This window comes from Chelonoidis abingdonii, chromosome 2, assembly GCF_003597395.2.
Source record: "Chelonoidis abingdonii isolate Lonesome George chromosome 2, CheloAbing_2.0, whole genome shotgun sequence".
Lineage (NCBI taxonomy): Eukaryota > Metazoa > Chordata > Testudines > Testudinidae > Chelonoidis > Chelonoidis abingdonii.
The window spans coordinates 22,805,175-22,820,265 of NC_133770.1; the positions used below are offsets into that span (position 1 = coordinate 22,805,175).

The following is a 15,091-nucleotide window of genomic DNA, read 5'->3' on the forward strand; positions in this document are numbered from 1 at the left end:
AAGACATATCTGGCTTCAAGACTAAGCTTGATAAGTTTATGGAGGGGATGGTATGATGGGACAGCCTAATTTTGGCAATTAATTGATCTTTGCCTACTAGGGGTAAATATGCCTAATGGCCTGTGATGGGATGTTAGATGGGGTGTGATCTGAGTTACTACAGAGAATTCTTTCCTGGGTGTCTGGCTGGTGAGTCTTTCCCACATGCTTAGGGTTTAGCTGATCGCCATATTTGGGGTCAGGAAGGAATTTTCCTCCAGGGCAGATTGGCAGAGGCCCTGGGGTTTTTTCGTCTTCCTCTGCAGCATGGGGTATGGGTCACTTACTGGAGGATTCTCTGTACCTTGAAGTCCTTAAACCACGATTTGAGTACTTCAGTAGCTCAGACACGGGTTAGGGGTTTGATACAGGAGTGGGTGGGTGAGATTCTGTGGCCTATGTTGTAGAGGAGGTCAGACTAGACGATCCTAATGGTCCCTTCTGACCTTAAAGTCTATGATTCTATGATCCCTGGACTGTGGGGACGTTGCTGACCTTGGATAACAAACTGGAGTGGGGTGGAGCGGAGGGAAAAGGGGAGCAGCATGTTAAAGAGAAACTTGTCTCTGGGGTGTTCACACCATAAGGTGGGAAAACAAGAAAAAGGACACTTCCTAAGACACTGTGGGGTGGGTGTTTCACTTATTGGTTTTGTACTTTCAAGTCACTGTTGCAATGTTTTCCCAAATTAATGCTGGGTTCCCTCTCACTCTTATTAGGAGCTTTCTTTTGTTACACAGATTCAGTCATTGTGAGTGGGAATGCATTGGCTCTTAGTGGGGGCAAGTGGAGGTGTTCAGTTTTTCCAGTTTACTGGTGGGGGCTTTGTCTTGTTAAGAGGAACCTCTAGATATTGGACCCGGCATCACCTGGTAGAAGGGTTACATGCAGTATACATACCATTCACATATGTCTGATGATTACCTACTATCCTTCTGTAATAACTCTGTGCTTTTTTTGCCTCCCTAGGTTCTGGGGATGGGGTTGTGCTTTTTCAATATGGGAAGTGGATATCCATCACGGTGGTCTTCTGATGACGAATAGATGAAATCTATTCTCAGAGTAATCTTGTGCAATCTCCCAGAATCATACTCCAAATAAAAAATGGGGCAAATGACACCTAATGCCTGGCTTAATAATAAAGGCTGTGAAGCACACAGAATTATTAAGGCCAATCTGCAGAAGAGTTGAGATTTGAACTCATGGACCAATATTTTAAAAAATGGATGTTCAAAGTTGGCATACGTCTGAACTTGTACAAAGACTGATAATCCAAACTACTGAGCATACAGCAGCTTGCGATCACTTCAACAGAAGTGGATGAGTTGAGCTGGGTGGGAAATAATTTCTTTCGTAATTTTTTTTGAGATTTCAGAATTTGTCCTGTTTTATGAGAGTATGGAACTGAGACCCTTTGAAGTCTTTTGTGAAAAAAATAGAGCGAGAAAGACCACACTTCCCTTTGCCAGAATAGCAGTTAGCTCAGTGATTAGGGCACACTCCTGGGATGCACAAGACCTAGGTTCAAAGTCCTTACTCTCTTGTTTTCACCAAATTATTGATTATTCTTGGATGGCTCTCTCATTTTGACCAGAAATCCCACTGGGCACCTAAGGAAAGTTTTGTCAAAACTGGTATGTTCTCATGAAAAGTTTTAATTTTGACAATCCAGCATTTTCTAATGGAAAACTATCTTGTTAAAAAAAAATTCCCAACCAGTCCTATTGCTGAATGCCTAAAAATGGACGTAGGAGCCTATCTTTAGGCACCCATTAAAAAAAATGGTGGTCATTGTCTCCTAGTCCCCAACCCAGTGCACACTCCCACAGGATAAAAGGTATGTAGCTTTCGTTCTCCTTCTCAGCGAACTATATGATAAAATGCACTTTATTTTGGCATTTTCATTTTCTATTAAGAAGAAATTTTCCATTATTGAATAGAAGGGAAAAAGGGGGCTTTTAATAGCCCTCTCAAAGGCAAAATCCTTTTTTATCCTTAATTTTGGAGTCCCTATCAGAGCATCCATGTCATAATATGAGAATTTTTTATAATTATAGCACCAAAGTTAAAAACATATAAAATAAAATAACTTCCTTTAACTTATTTTTCTTCTTGTAAATTTGTCATAGACTAGACCTACAATTAGCAGAAAGAGTTACACTTCCAGGAAGGACAAATCCCATATAAAAAAAGCATTTACAAAAGTAGTTCCAATTTTTTTTAAAGGGGACAAACAGTAAATAAAGGAAATAACCCATTTTGATTGGTTTCTCACCATAATAAAGTGCTGAAGCAGCACCCAAGAGGATTTTCTAGACAATTGCCTACACAAACAGTCAATTTGTTCCTAAGATTAGCCCAGATGGATAGTACGGTTTGTATGGATTGTACTGCTCTAAGCATCTGAAAGGTCACTAGACGAAACAGCAGGAGTGACCTATTGTTCTTGCTAGTGACAACCAGGTTGCCATTATGACAAGTCTTTAAACTATCACGAATCTTTTCTTTAAGAATTACATGGAAATATTATCTCTGCTTTGTGGCACAATTAAAAGCTGTCATCTGAGGAGTTCAATGCCATAATCATAAATATCTCCTTGGGTCACACTTGCAAAACTAAAGAAGCCTGAGAATCTAATACTGAATGAATCACCTCTGACATCTGTCAACTATACCACTGAGTGCAATCTTTTCAGTTGCATTTTGAGATCAGAATGTAAAAAAAATTAAGCTGACATCCTCAATGTATAAATATATAGGAGCTTTTTCATTTTTTGCCAGCTGACTACTGGTTTCAGCTGTAAAAATGAAGCTTCATCATTACAAAACAGTTTGGCTAATAAAAAAAACCTGACATATTAAGAATGGCAATGTATACCTTTACGTGGGAGGAGAAGAAAAAACTATATATTATAATATTCTAAACTTAGGCACTGTGTACAAATTATTACTGGGATAAATAAATTAAATCTTAATATTAGCTTTGTAACCGTGAATGTCCTAACTGCAAAGTATTCAGGGAAGCTGCTGCATGTTGCACATTGCTTCAAAATGCAGACATATTAGAAATAGGCTTTAAATTTCAACCCTGCTCTTGAACTCTATTATATTATATATATTTTTTATCATTTTTAATGTTTAAATGTTTCAGAGTTCAATGGAAACTTTAAAAGAAAAATAAAACAAGCATGTGTACAAAGGATAACGGGTAAAATGTAAAACAGATTTTCTGAACTTGTATGGAACCCAATCATTTTTCCACTTGTAGTACAGATAAGCAGGTAGATTAAATATTTTTCTAGCTATAGTGCCAATGTCTCCCTCTAGGTATGAATATATGCCAACATAACACATACTTATGGCGATATCCCATTGTAGAGGATATTGTTACATTTTCAAAACATGGCAACGGTGTTTGTTACTACTAGTTCATTACAAACAATCATTCCAAGATTTATACTGTGAGAACTTAATACAATAGCAAAGGTACTAAAGATATGAAAAGATGACAGTTGTTCAAATGTATAATTTTTTTAATGTATCACCACTTCCCAGCAGAAATAGTTACCAACCACTCCTTAACTGCCTAACCCCCAAAAGCAAAAAATCAAATGCACCAAAATTCAAGAAAACAACTCTGTTCAAACCCTTAGCAAAACTGTCCTTGTGCTTCTCTGTCAGATACTGTCCAATTGCTATCTAGGGCCCTATGTACACTAGGAAAATAACAGATTGCTGGCAGTGGTTGTCAGCAATGTGTCCCCTCTCGGCCCTTCCTCAACTGTTGTAGACAATGGTTTAACTGCTCATATGGAGGGGATAAACCCATTTTCAGCACCATTACAGATGTCTCAGTCATACTTTCTGTAATGGTCCTGAACATAGATTTGTCCCCTATACACTAGAAGTTAATCATTTTCAACACCACTTGAGGGAGGCCACTAACAAACTTTTAGTCAAGAAATAAGTAAAACAAGAAAAGTCTAAACTTTAAACTTCCAAATGCTTTTCTCCTCTTTAAAGCCCTGTGTTTCACATCGGGAAAAAAAAAGTGCGGTCTTTTTGAAGTATAGTATTAAATGTCAAATTCATTAGTTACATGACCTGAAATCATTAGGTCTTTCATTCTCAGCTAGCTTTGTACATGATGTTTGGATTGTGCTATTTTCAGATCAAAATGGAACCACAGAGAAAATATTGTGCTTTGTTACTGTGTATCATTTTTCTGAAGAATGACTCAGGCAGTGATATTTAGACTACTTTGAAGTCAAATATTTAAAGCGCACATCCTTAACCATAAATACACTGACTGACATATTGTGCAGATCATGCGGACATCAGAGGACCAAGCGAAAAGGGCCTACATATTGTATATCTTCTCCACAGACAGAATGGCAGCTCTACTCTCTTATATTTCCATCAAAGGACTGAGCTGGCTGCCAACAAAGTGTTTCTGATGTGTCAAAAAGTGGCACAGTAAATAGCATCTTCCTCTTTTACATTCATATTTCATCAGTTACAACCAGTCTACATTTCCCCATTTTAAAAAATGCAATTCAAGTTTGCTACTACACTTACTCTTTCTCTGTCACAATATAGCCATATTCCTTCTCCTCAGAAGACTTCTCTTCTAGCTGTAGGCCTTCTCCCATCTTTTTTTGAGGTTCTTCATAGGCACTTTCATCCCGCATCAAAGAATTCTTAATCCAGTAGTGGATCTTAGTTAGCTCTTTAGAGTCAGGTTCAGATTCAGTTTTCTTCTCAGCTGCCAGTTCCCTTGAGAAAGTCTCACTCTTTACATTTTCAACACCAACCTTCATTTCTTCTTCTGAGGAAGAAGAAGAATCTGAGTCTTCTGATTTTTTGGTTTCAGTCTTAAAGGACTCTTCAGAAGTAGGCTTATTTGGCAGATTTTCAGTTAATGCACTCTCATTCGAGAAGTCCATTTGTTTTACACCCAAAGTGTTCTCCTGTATTAAAAGAACAGAGCTGTTTGTAACATTAAACAGATGGAGGTATGGGTCTACTTATCACATACAATGCCTGGACCCAGTCCTGCAAACCCTTACTCATGTGATTGGGACTACTCATGCAAATAAGTGTTTGCAGGAATTGTTTATATGAAGAAAAAGTATATGTAAATATATTTACATTATGAAAATAAAACTATAGCACAATATGAAAAGAATCCTGAAAGCTTCCACTATATTGAGAGAGGGTCTATAGTGTTACAAGATTTATATGCAAAGTCAGACTCGAGTGTTAACTTAACTATAGGACTTATACTGTTTCAAAATGAAACGTCTCTTTTCAGCTTGTCAATCTTTGTTCTCTGAGACATCTTAGAACAGAATTGGGAGAATATGGCAAAAAAAGATTGCAGAAATATTTGTTTGAAAACAAAATCTTAAATTCAATATATGGTAGTATTTATAGTCCCTTATGTTTGTGTTTTGTGAAAATTGATGAGAGTAAAATTTTATCCTCAAGAAAATGAGAAATGATGCAAATTACTTTTACAAATATGTATTTGCATGAGCGTCGGTACTGAAAATATCTGCAAAGCTTTTTAGGAGATGGCACATCAGGAGCAGAAATAATACCATGTGACTTAGGTGTCCAATTACTCTGCATGAATAGTGAATTGTCTCTAGCAAATTGTTGTGGTAAGTAGTTTGTGAGCAATCCATAAGCTGTGATTTGATCATAAAATTGATGTGTCTAATGAAGTCAAATAAGGAACCAGTTAGTAAAATCAAGGCATATTAATGGAAAACTCACAGAGGGGGCTACGTTCATTACATAATTTTTTTCTATATCTAGGGCTATCTCAGAGAGTGGTGCCTGGTTACTTATGAACCCCATGTAAAGTTCTCTTGCTGTATTTCATTCTGTCACCACTCCTATTCAAAGTATTGCTGAAAGATCTATTTGTGGTATACCCCATTGGTGAAACAGCAAGTGCAGCACTTTTGTGTGGATGGTTGAAATTCCAGCTGAACTGGTCCACTAGTGTATTCTTCTTGCCTGGTGTATGGACAGCTGTTGGTGAGACCTGGTTATAAACACACCATGGACAGCTTCTTGACAAACTAAGGTAGATCTAGCTACAACCTGACAGTTGACATAGTACATCACATAGAATTTCTCACTTTGGTTTGCCAAAACTCTTCTCTGAGTTTATTTTTCTCCATCCAACCCAGAAAAAGAATCAATGGTACTCAAAAGGACTAGTGAATGAATTAAGTGCCCAAGTTCTGAGCCAAGGCTCACAAAAATATCCTCAAATTTGCTGCTTAGCTGACAGCCCAAGTCTAGTGTCACAGTCTGGGGTCAATTTGTCTTTCTGGATCCTGGTTTTTCTGTCCAGAAGAGGATGAGTCATGAAAATCTCTCCTCTCATGTTCATCGGTTTGAGCAGATTTTATCCGCACATGGGGAGGTGAAAGAATGATGATACAGAGACTCAATTAATAGAAGTCAATTTTGAATCCTTGAGATTTAAGGTCTCATCAGTTTTCCTGCTAAAAAGTTTCCACAGAGAAAGCCTCTTCACTCACATTCCGTCTCAACAGGAGATGTCACCTGAGTCACTATTGCTAGCATTCCCCAGATTTGAGATTCGAAGGACTGGTAAAAGGATATTTTCAGTGAGATTCCTCAGTGCTTGAATTCAGTTCCTGTGGGAGCCTGAGTTTGTCTGACATTCAGGACTTTTTCCCAAGCTTTTGTTTGAGAGGATGCTAAATTGGGATATTTTTCTTCTGGTTCTCAGTTTAGTTAAATTTTAATTAAATGTCTATTCAATTTTTGTACATCCATGTATAAATCAGAGTAGGTACATTTTGTAAATAAATAAGAATTATATCCATTTGAATGTTTTATTTTTTAGGGATGAGGCATTATGCCTCAACATAAAACTATAGAGAAATAATTATTGACATGATAGTGTGGAATATTTGGTTTAACAAACTTTACTTTACCTTTTTATCAGCTCTGGCATCTTCTTCATGTCCTCTATTATCTGTAGGACATGAACAGGGTATATATGTGGTTATAAAATACAGAACTTTGTTTTTAAAACAAAGACTACTCATGGGCTTGCTCTACTTTTTAATGACAGCGTCTTTACTAGAGATTAAACATTACGATGTTCTAGTTGAAAGGATAAAGTAAAAAGGGTAGTTCAGTTTTGTTCTTTTAGCTGCATTTAGACAGCAAACCAATGCAATGTTAATAGAAACAGTACAATTAGAGTCAAATTAGCAGTGTATTATGCTAACTAATGCAGTGGTATTGCTTATTATATTACCACTGTTTACCAATGCCTAAGGAAAAAAATCAATAAAATGACTCTATATAGCAGCAGTATCATAATTATATACATAAACAAACAGCAGCAACATATTCATTGTGCGCGCACTTTTTGGTTGATAGATGCTGATACGACTATTTTATTATGCAGGAACCAAAAAAACTTATTTCTGTACATGCCGCAGAGACTTCAGAAATGAACCACATACTGCAGTTAAATTATAGTCATTCTTTGCAATCACATCACTGTCTGAAGTCAGTGGTTCTTCTTAGACAAAAAGAATAAAAATTGTATCTCAGTAATTTGTCCCAGTGTGACTCAGGACAAATCCATAGGACTGTTTCATTTTAAACCAGACACAGTAGTGATCATAACAAATCATAAGTTCCTTAAATCCATATTAGTAGGTATTTGGGCTATACTTCTACTGTCAAGAGTCTTGTTCCCATTAATAAACAAACAAACAAATAAAAGATAGTAACTTAAAAGTCAACATTTGCCACAAAATACCACACAATGGTAGTATCTGAGATACTGCAGCATTTTCTGCCATACATGGAGAAACTGTAATATATCATATCCTTCTGCATAGTAAATGTAGAGTTTTTAATGGCAACCACAGTAGCAGGATTACTGATTACTGGGCCACCAAAAATCTGTGCTCAAACACAAGCAAATAAGTATAATGAATCTCCTTAGTTTCCTGAGCAGAAAGAGGAAGAAGTTGCTTGTATATATTTGCTTGCCTGAGACTTTCGTCTACATGCATTTATGGTACACAAAAAAATGATTACTTGTCAAACAAAATAGGGTAATTTTTTTTGCTTTATCATTTATATATTTAAAATTATATTTAAGACTCTTGGAACAAAAAGAATGCTTTTTATTATCATTTTGTTTAAACATCTCATTCTTAAGAATGAGAAAATAGGCCCAATAACATAGAACAATTTACTTTTTATCCTGTTTATGGAGCTTGAAGATCCAGAGCTCACAAATAGCCACTTTTCCCTTGAATACATATCTGCTCTGTAAAAAGCAAATTTGAAGACTGAAACCTACCTGACCTCTAGCAAAAAATACAAAAAATCTCCCTCCCTGTCTTTTTAAAAAATCAATGAATAAGAGAGAGAGGTTGAGACCATACTACTGCAGTTAAAATAAAGAGGAAAATGACTATAAATTGCTTTTTGTCATATTTATCTTTTTGGTCTAGTACCTTGTATGTTAACAATGGCATCCATTAATCCAGTCTCATAATCTACTCCTCTTTGTGCATCCACTTCCTTGACTTCTGCTTCTGATCTCTCTCCTTCAAACTTTCCAGCTCCATTTTGCTTTTCTTCTGCCACATCAACAATTTGAATGGCGTCAGCAATAATTTCGGCCATCTCATCAAGCTCCAGTGGGCTAAGATTATCCACGTTCACCTTGTGTTTCTTCAGGTCTTTCAGTATATCCTGAATAAATGTTTCTGAGTCAAAAAAAAATCACCAACATGATCACTGGATTTATTTACATGCAAGAGAGAAACGTTGTGCAAGTGCTATATGTTTATAATATTTTCAGGAAAATGTAAGACATCCTTTCCACTTATGGAAACATTATAATAGTACACCAAAAGGCTGAATTTGGTGAGCCCCATCTTAGTCTGATGACAGATGACTGCATTGCATAGGAAGTGCCCTTTGTTTCAGAAAGGAGGCTTTCAGTTCCTGGTGCATGACCAGCTTGACACAGATGCTGAAGGATAGAAGTCAGTATGGCTTAGTTAGCTGCACTCACGTCTCTAGGACAAAATTGTTGCTGTTTTTCTTTGCACCAAGAATCATCACACTTTTCCAATCTAAGCTGATTTAATGTGACTGTAAGTGAGTTGACAATAGTAGTCAATTAAGATAAATGTTAAGGTAGGTTGATGGTTATTTATTTGAATCCATTAAAATAGCACAGGCATGATGACTCCTATTACATGTAGGGAATATTGTGTCAGATGGTGTATGATTCAGCTCTAGCCACCATTCTATGAATCAACTGTTGAGCCACTTTTTATAATACAAGTCTTGTCTAGTCAATAAATGGTATGGGTATAATTACTTAAGTAAGCGATAGCTAAGGATAAGAATTTTGGATAAACACACTTTATGGTGTGATCATTTATTTATATATTTGTTAATCTTTTAAATATGGGAAGTAGCTAAAACATTATTCAAATTTTTGGAGCGGGAAAATCTGATATCTTATCCTTTCATCAAAAAGCTCTTATCCATCCACAAGTGTTTTATACCATAATATGAAATTGACACATTTTCTAGACCATATTCAGCAAGAAGAAACAAAAAGTCTTGTCAAATGAGAATTCTACCTAAATGCTCCTTTGACTTGTCAGCCATTGACAGAATAGAGGAAAATATTTTTATCAGTTACATTGAGGAAAGCAAACGGAAGATGACATTTCAGGCAGCAGGAGACAAGGGAGATGGATTGGATCTTTTAGTTCTATGTTTACAAAGGAGGACAAACACTGTGCTTTAGGAAGTGTTACCACACAGAATTTCAAGGTTAGAGATGAGTTAAACTAGAAGGATACATTTGGACATCCGCAAAAATGAGGCAATGAGCTTCCGGAAAAAGAGCTTTTATTTGACTGTCCACTTACACTTCATTGCCACTGGGCTGAGGACTCTGCAGACCTTCTTCAAATCTCCCTTGGAGATGCCTCACTTAATTAAAGGTTTCCTATGGTCTCAGAAACCATTTTTCAGCCATGTGATCTCTTTTATGCTTATCAATACTGACTGCTAATTCACCAGTTTACCTGAAGAAGAGCTCCATGTAAGCTTGTCTCTTTCACCAACAAAAATTCATCCAATAAAAGATAATACCTCACCCATTCTGTCTCATTAATTCACTGTACAGTTTGCTTTTGTGTGTCTGTGTCTCTGTCTCTCTCTGTTTGCAAAACAGGCATTTTTAGGCCTGTCGTATCAGGTAGGAAAAACAACACGGAAACACTGACATCTCAAAAAAGAGTTATAAATTGCTTTAAAAAGTTGTGTTGAAAAGTATATTCTATACCTCCAAACAAGATTAAAGCAGCCCATTGAGGTGCCTAGTGTATATGCCTTGCATTAATGGAAGAACCTGTGCAGTAAGTTTCTACTCAAAGTAAGAAAAGGAGGTAGAATTGCGACCTACATTTGAAGAGTGCTGCATAATATTGTACAACTGTTACAAATGTTTGGCTTATACAGAGTTTACTACTGGCATCCACTCACCATCAGGAAATGAATACCTAATATTATTAAAAACCAATACAAAAAATTATTAAATGCCTTTCTTCAGCTGGGTATTCTAAAACAACAGATGAATCTAGGTTTCTTTGCATGGGCATGCAGAAATCAAAAAAACTTTAGTCAAACTTAGCCAGGATGAGTCCCAGAAGCTTTCTGCAAGATTAGAAGCTCAACAGTTAGCTCGGAAGATGAGCCATTAAAAAAAACAACACTAAGGATGGTAATGTGGGACACGATATTACACAGATTTAATAATAGTACCAAATCAATGTAATTGCCATGTGTCAGTTTAGGCATCACTTCTGAGTTGTGCATTGTTTGTATAGCTAGATGAAAATGATCAGGAACAACATCTGAAATGATGAAGAGGAAGCAAATAAACCAAACAGGGAAGAATAGACTAAATGTCAGTTGCAATTCACAACCAAAAAAGCTTTTCAAGTATGTCGATATATACATACATGCCACAAAACAAGTATGTTTGAAACACTATGCATGATTGCATGACATAAGTGAATCTATAAAAAGAACAATGGAAACCTACAATAAAATCAATGACTGTTTTCCAGTGGTTTTTGACCATGAATTCATGTGTAATCTCTGTACTATCAAGACTTTGAAGGTTTTCATGACCATTTTATGCATTTTCTGCACCTTTCCCCAAAGAGAAAAGTGAAATTTACAAATTGCCGTCAACTCTTTCTATCATGTAGATTACACTAAGTATCTACTTCTGCCTTTCTAGCACACACATAAATGCTGAATGTTTATTTTCAGCGCTCAAAAGAGTTAAAAGCCGCCTCCACAGTACAATGAGCAAACTCGACTCAGGGACTTTGACCTCCTAGACATTAAAAGTAATTGTACCAAAAAATTAGACTTAGGGTAAAATTTTCAAAAATGCCTCAGAAGCCTAAGTCTCATTTTAAAAAGTGATTTAGGCACTTAGATGCTCCAGTCTCACTGAAAGTAAACATGATGCAGGCTCCTAAATCCTAGCAAAAAGTGTGTAAGGTTTATTTCATTGAACAAAAATGAGTATAAAGTATGTTCATTTAATTAAGAAAAACAACATAAGTCTGGTAGAAGACAGTGGTAATTTCATGTGGTTTAAGTTCTTGCTGTAAACCAAGGAAGTCAGGGGGGTTTCCAAGTTCAAACTGGTGCTGGGCCCCAGGAGACTTTAATCTCTGTCTGTCCAGGATTAGGTTCTACTCCAGACAGGTCCTGACCAGCCATGACATTCAGATCCAGACCCAAAAGTTGAGATCTAGGGTTTTGGTTCAGGCCACAGCTAATTAAAAATGTGATAGGAACGTAATATTCTTGTATTTTTCTAAAGCGCAGATTAATGTCCTCACATCAGAACCAGCTGCCAAATCAGTAACTTAGTTACTGAACAAAAAATTGCTAACATAATCTTGTCATTTCAATTTCACTTTACTTTTTCCAAGCTCTCTTCTTTTCTTTGTGTCTATTATCTAGCAAAGTCTTATCTCCGCAGTCCAGTTCCATAGGTTCATAGCTGATAACAATGCACAGTCTCAATCGCAAAATAGAAATAAAGGCAAGAGAAATCACACAAGAGAATATGAATGGCCACAGGCCCTGCTCCAGACTCCACTAACAGGCTCTCTACAGGTCCTTCTGGTTCATTGAATAAACCAGAAAAAGAGAAGCTTCCTGCCTCCCTCTGATGCCACTATTCCCAATCTAGCCAATGTCACCAGGAAACTGTTCATCAAAAAGAACAACGCCTGAAAAACAGCATCATGTCAGCGCTGACTTCGAACTTGACAAACGCTAGGCATTACAGTATTGTATGCTACCATTATTGAACAACCACTGTCCTATCTATTAAAAAACCAGAAGAGTTGCAGAGCAGAGCCAGTGCTGAGGAATTTGAGGAATGTGATGGGTTAAGTATGCCAAAAGGAGCACCAGCAGAGATCTGTCCAGACAGTCAATGCAAGCTGGTGAAAATGAGTTGCTTTGTGAAAAGGTCTGCGGAGAAAGCTTGTGTATCTACCTGGGACTAATAAATATGCCGTGAAGTGTTTTTGTTCATTTTAAACATGGACATTTTCCCCACTTGTGCTGGCACACAGCCATTCTGGTACATCATTTTCAGCTGATAAGATGAGGAGCCTCTTTGAAATACAATAAGGGGAATTTCTAGACATCTGTGTTAGGTCTCATATTTATTGAAACCCTTTTGGGAATTTCAGTTAGTCCTTATCAATTTCCTAAAACAAGGAAAAAGAGGGCCAGCAGTTAGTGGATATTGTAATACAGACGGTAGCATATGTGTGTGCGTGCACGTGTGTGCACATGCGTAAACTTCTGGGTGCCCATATCACTCTTCCTCTCCCCAATACTGGGTAGAATCAGAAGTGATCCCAGTGGCTCCGTTCTGTAGCTATCTGCTCAGACAAAATGTGTTCTGGGCCCCCTCAGGTCAGAAGTGGTGGTCTCCTGGAGAGGGAGCTGCACACATCCTCCAGGTCTGACAGAGAAGGGCTGAAGCCACCTCACTCCTCTTTGATCACAGCTCTCCTGCAGAGGAGGGAGCTTAACCTATGTGTCAGGTGGACTTGGCTCCATTGCCAAGATCAGGAAAATAAGTCAGCTGGATTTGTGCATGGCAGCCCGTTAGCAAGACCTATGTGTAAATGCATCTCCCCTCCATCAAAATACGCCTCAGCTTCTTCTGGCACTGTAATGTACGGTTTCCCTACACGAGCTCACAACGTATGTTTGGAGAAGTCTGCACACACTCAGTAGCAAAAAGGGCACATTGTGGCATGACGCTGCACTCAGGGCCGGCTCTGGGCACCAGCAAAACAAGCAGGTGCTTGGGGCGGCACATTTCCAAGGGGTATCATTTTCGCCACCCTTTTTTTTTTTTTTAACTCACTTCCTCTCCTCTCACAACCCTGCAGAAGCAGAGCCACAGAGCAGCTGGGGATCCAGCATGGGAGCTGAGAACCCATGGGACCCTGGGAACTGTAGTTCCTTGCCTAGCTCCCTGCCTATAGAGCCAGCCCTGGAACAGGGAAAGAACTACATTTCCCTGCAATCCCTGGCTGCTATCAACAGAAAAGGGAAAGGTAGAGAGTGAGGTAGCTGAGCCATGCTGTGAGTCAAAAGGGGTGGCACTGGGAATGGAGAACAAGTGTGCCCAAGGAGTAGAAGGCTTTGCCCCAGACGTCCCCTTTAGAAGACTTCCCCAGACTGCATTAGGGATACCGGTGTGACCTCACCTTGCAGCCCACAAAGAAGAAATTGGGTGGACTAAATGGACAGTGCCTCTCTCTATCTGAAGCCTAGCAAGCGAGGTACGTGGATCCCAATAGAATTTAAAATGAAAAGTAAGGGAGGGGAGGCTCTGCTAGGGGATCTCGGCAGCTTTAGATACTGTACCAGGCACGTAGGAGGATTTTCATGTCTGAGCCATGGAAGCAGAAATTGACTTTTCCTTTCCAGATTTAGCTAATATTCAGAAAGGGAGTCTAGCACCTGCCTTCCAGATTTGAACACCCTCAAAATTCAGGAGTGCTCAAGCTCAATTTGGTCTGCTGTTACTTCATTTCTCCCAAATCAAATATACTGATCCACTGTAACTTGCTGAAGAAAAAGTAGGATAAGAAATGAAGAAGCAAGAAATGCTTCCCACTGGTATTTTGAACTGGAATTGCTATTTTGAACAGCTATTGCCCTTTTAAAAAAAAAAAGTTTTATTTGTTTAAAAGGAAGACAGTAATATTGCCTTGGCAAATTCCCCATGGAAACAAAAAGTGGAACAAAAGAATAATAAAGGCATCTCAACTTTTCCTCATTTATGGAGGACAGTCTTATAATATGCATCCAGATATCCTCCAATCACACAAGCTGAAAAATGTTCCATTTTTCTGTAACCATATGGGAACCAATCCTGTCTGTGTTCTGTGCACATCCAAAATTCCTGCTGAATGACCCGCCCTGGGAGCGAGTTACCAGTAACCCTGGGCTGGAACAGCAGGAGGGTGCAGGTTGTGGGGAGAGCCCAGGGCTGGGGCGGCAGGGGAGTGCAGGTGGGAGCAGGGCACTGGTTGGGGGGAAAGGAGAGAGCCCAGAGCTAGGGCAGCAGGGAGTGCGGGTGGTGGAGGGAGCCCAGGGCTGGGGCAGCAGGGGAGCGTGAGGGGGAGCCCAGGGCTGGGGTGGAGGGCAGCCAAAAAATTTTTTGCTTGGGGCGGCAGAAAACCTAGAGCTGGCCCTGGCCGCACTTCGTAGCTTTCCTTTGCTTGCTGGTGGGTGGATGTTAGAAGATTCATTGCTGTGCCCAGATATATACACCACAGGCTCCGTACCTATGATAATCAAAGGACTACCAGCACACAGACTCAGATCCCAGAACTCCAGGCTGTGGTTATATAACTTAGAGCTTGGTACTCCTTCCAGT

General features: G+C 38.6%; 1 protein-coding gene across 3 annotated transcripts in view; it reads right to left on the reverse strand.

Moving 5' to 3' along the window:
- PTPRN2 (protein tyrosine phosphatase receptor type N2) overlaps nucleotides 1-15,091 on the reverse strand; it is a 1,143,575-nt gene that overhangs the window by 628,876 nt on the left and 499,608 nt on the right. For all 3 annotated transcript variants that reach the window (XM_075062204.1, XM_075062202.1, XM_075062203.1), the window contains exons 7-9: nucleotides 8,574-8,828; nucleotides 7,023-7,063; nucleotides 4,618-5,009 (exon numbers count right to left, since the gene is read on the reverse strand). In XM_075062204.1, coding sequence (XP_074918305.1) covers nucleotides 4,618-5,009; nucleotides 7,023-7,063; nucleotides 8,574-8,828 — 688 coding nt within the window. The remainder of the gene's footprint in view (nucleotides 1-4,617; nucleotides 5,010-7,022; nucleotides 7,064-8,573; nucleotides 8,829-15,091) is intronic.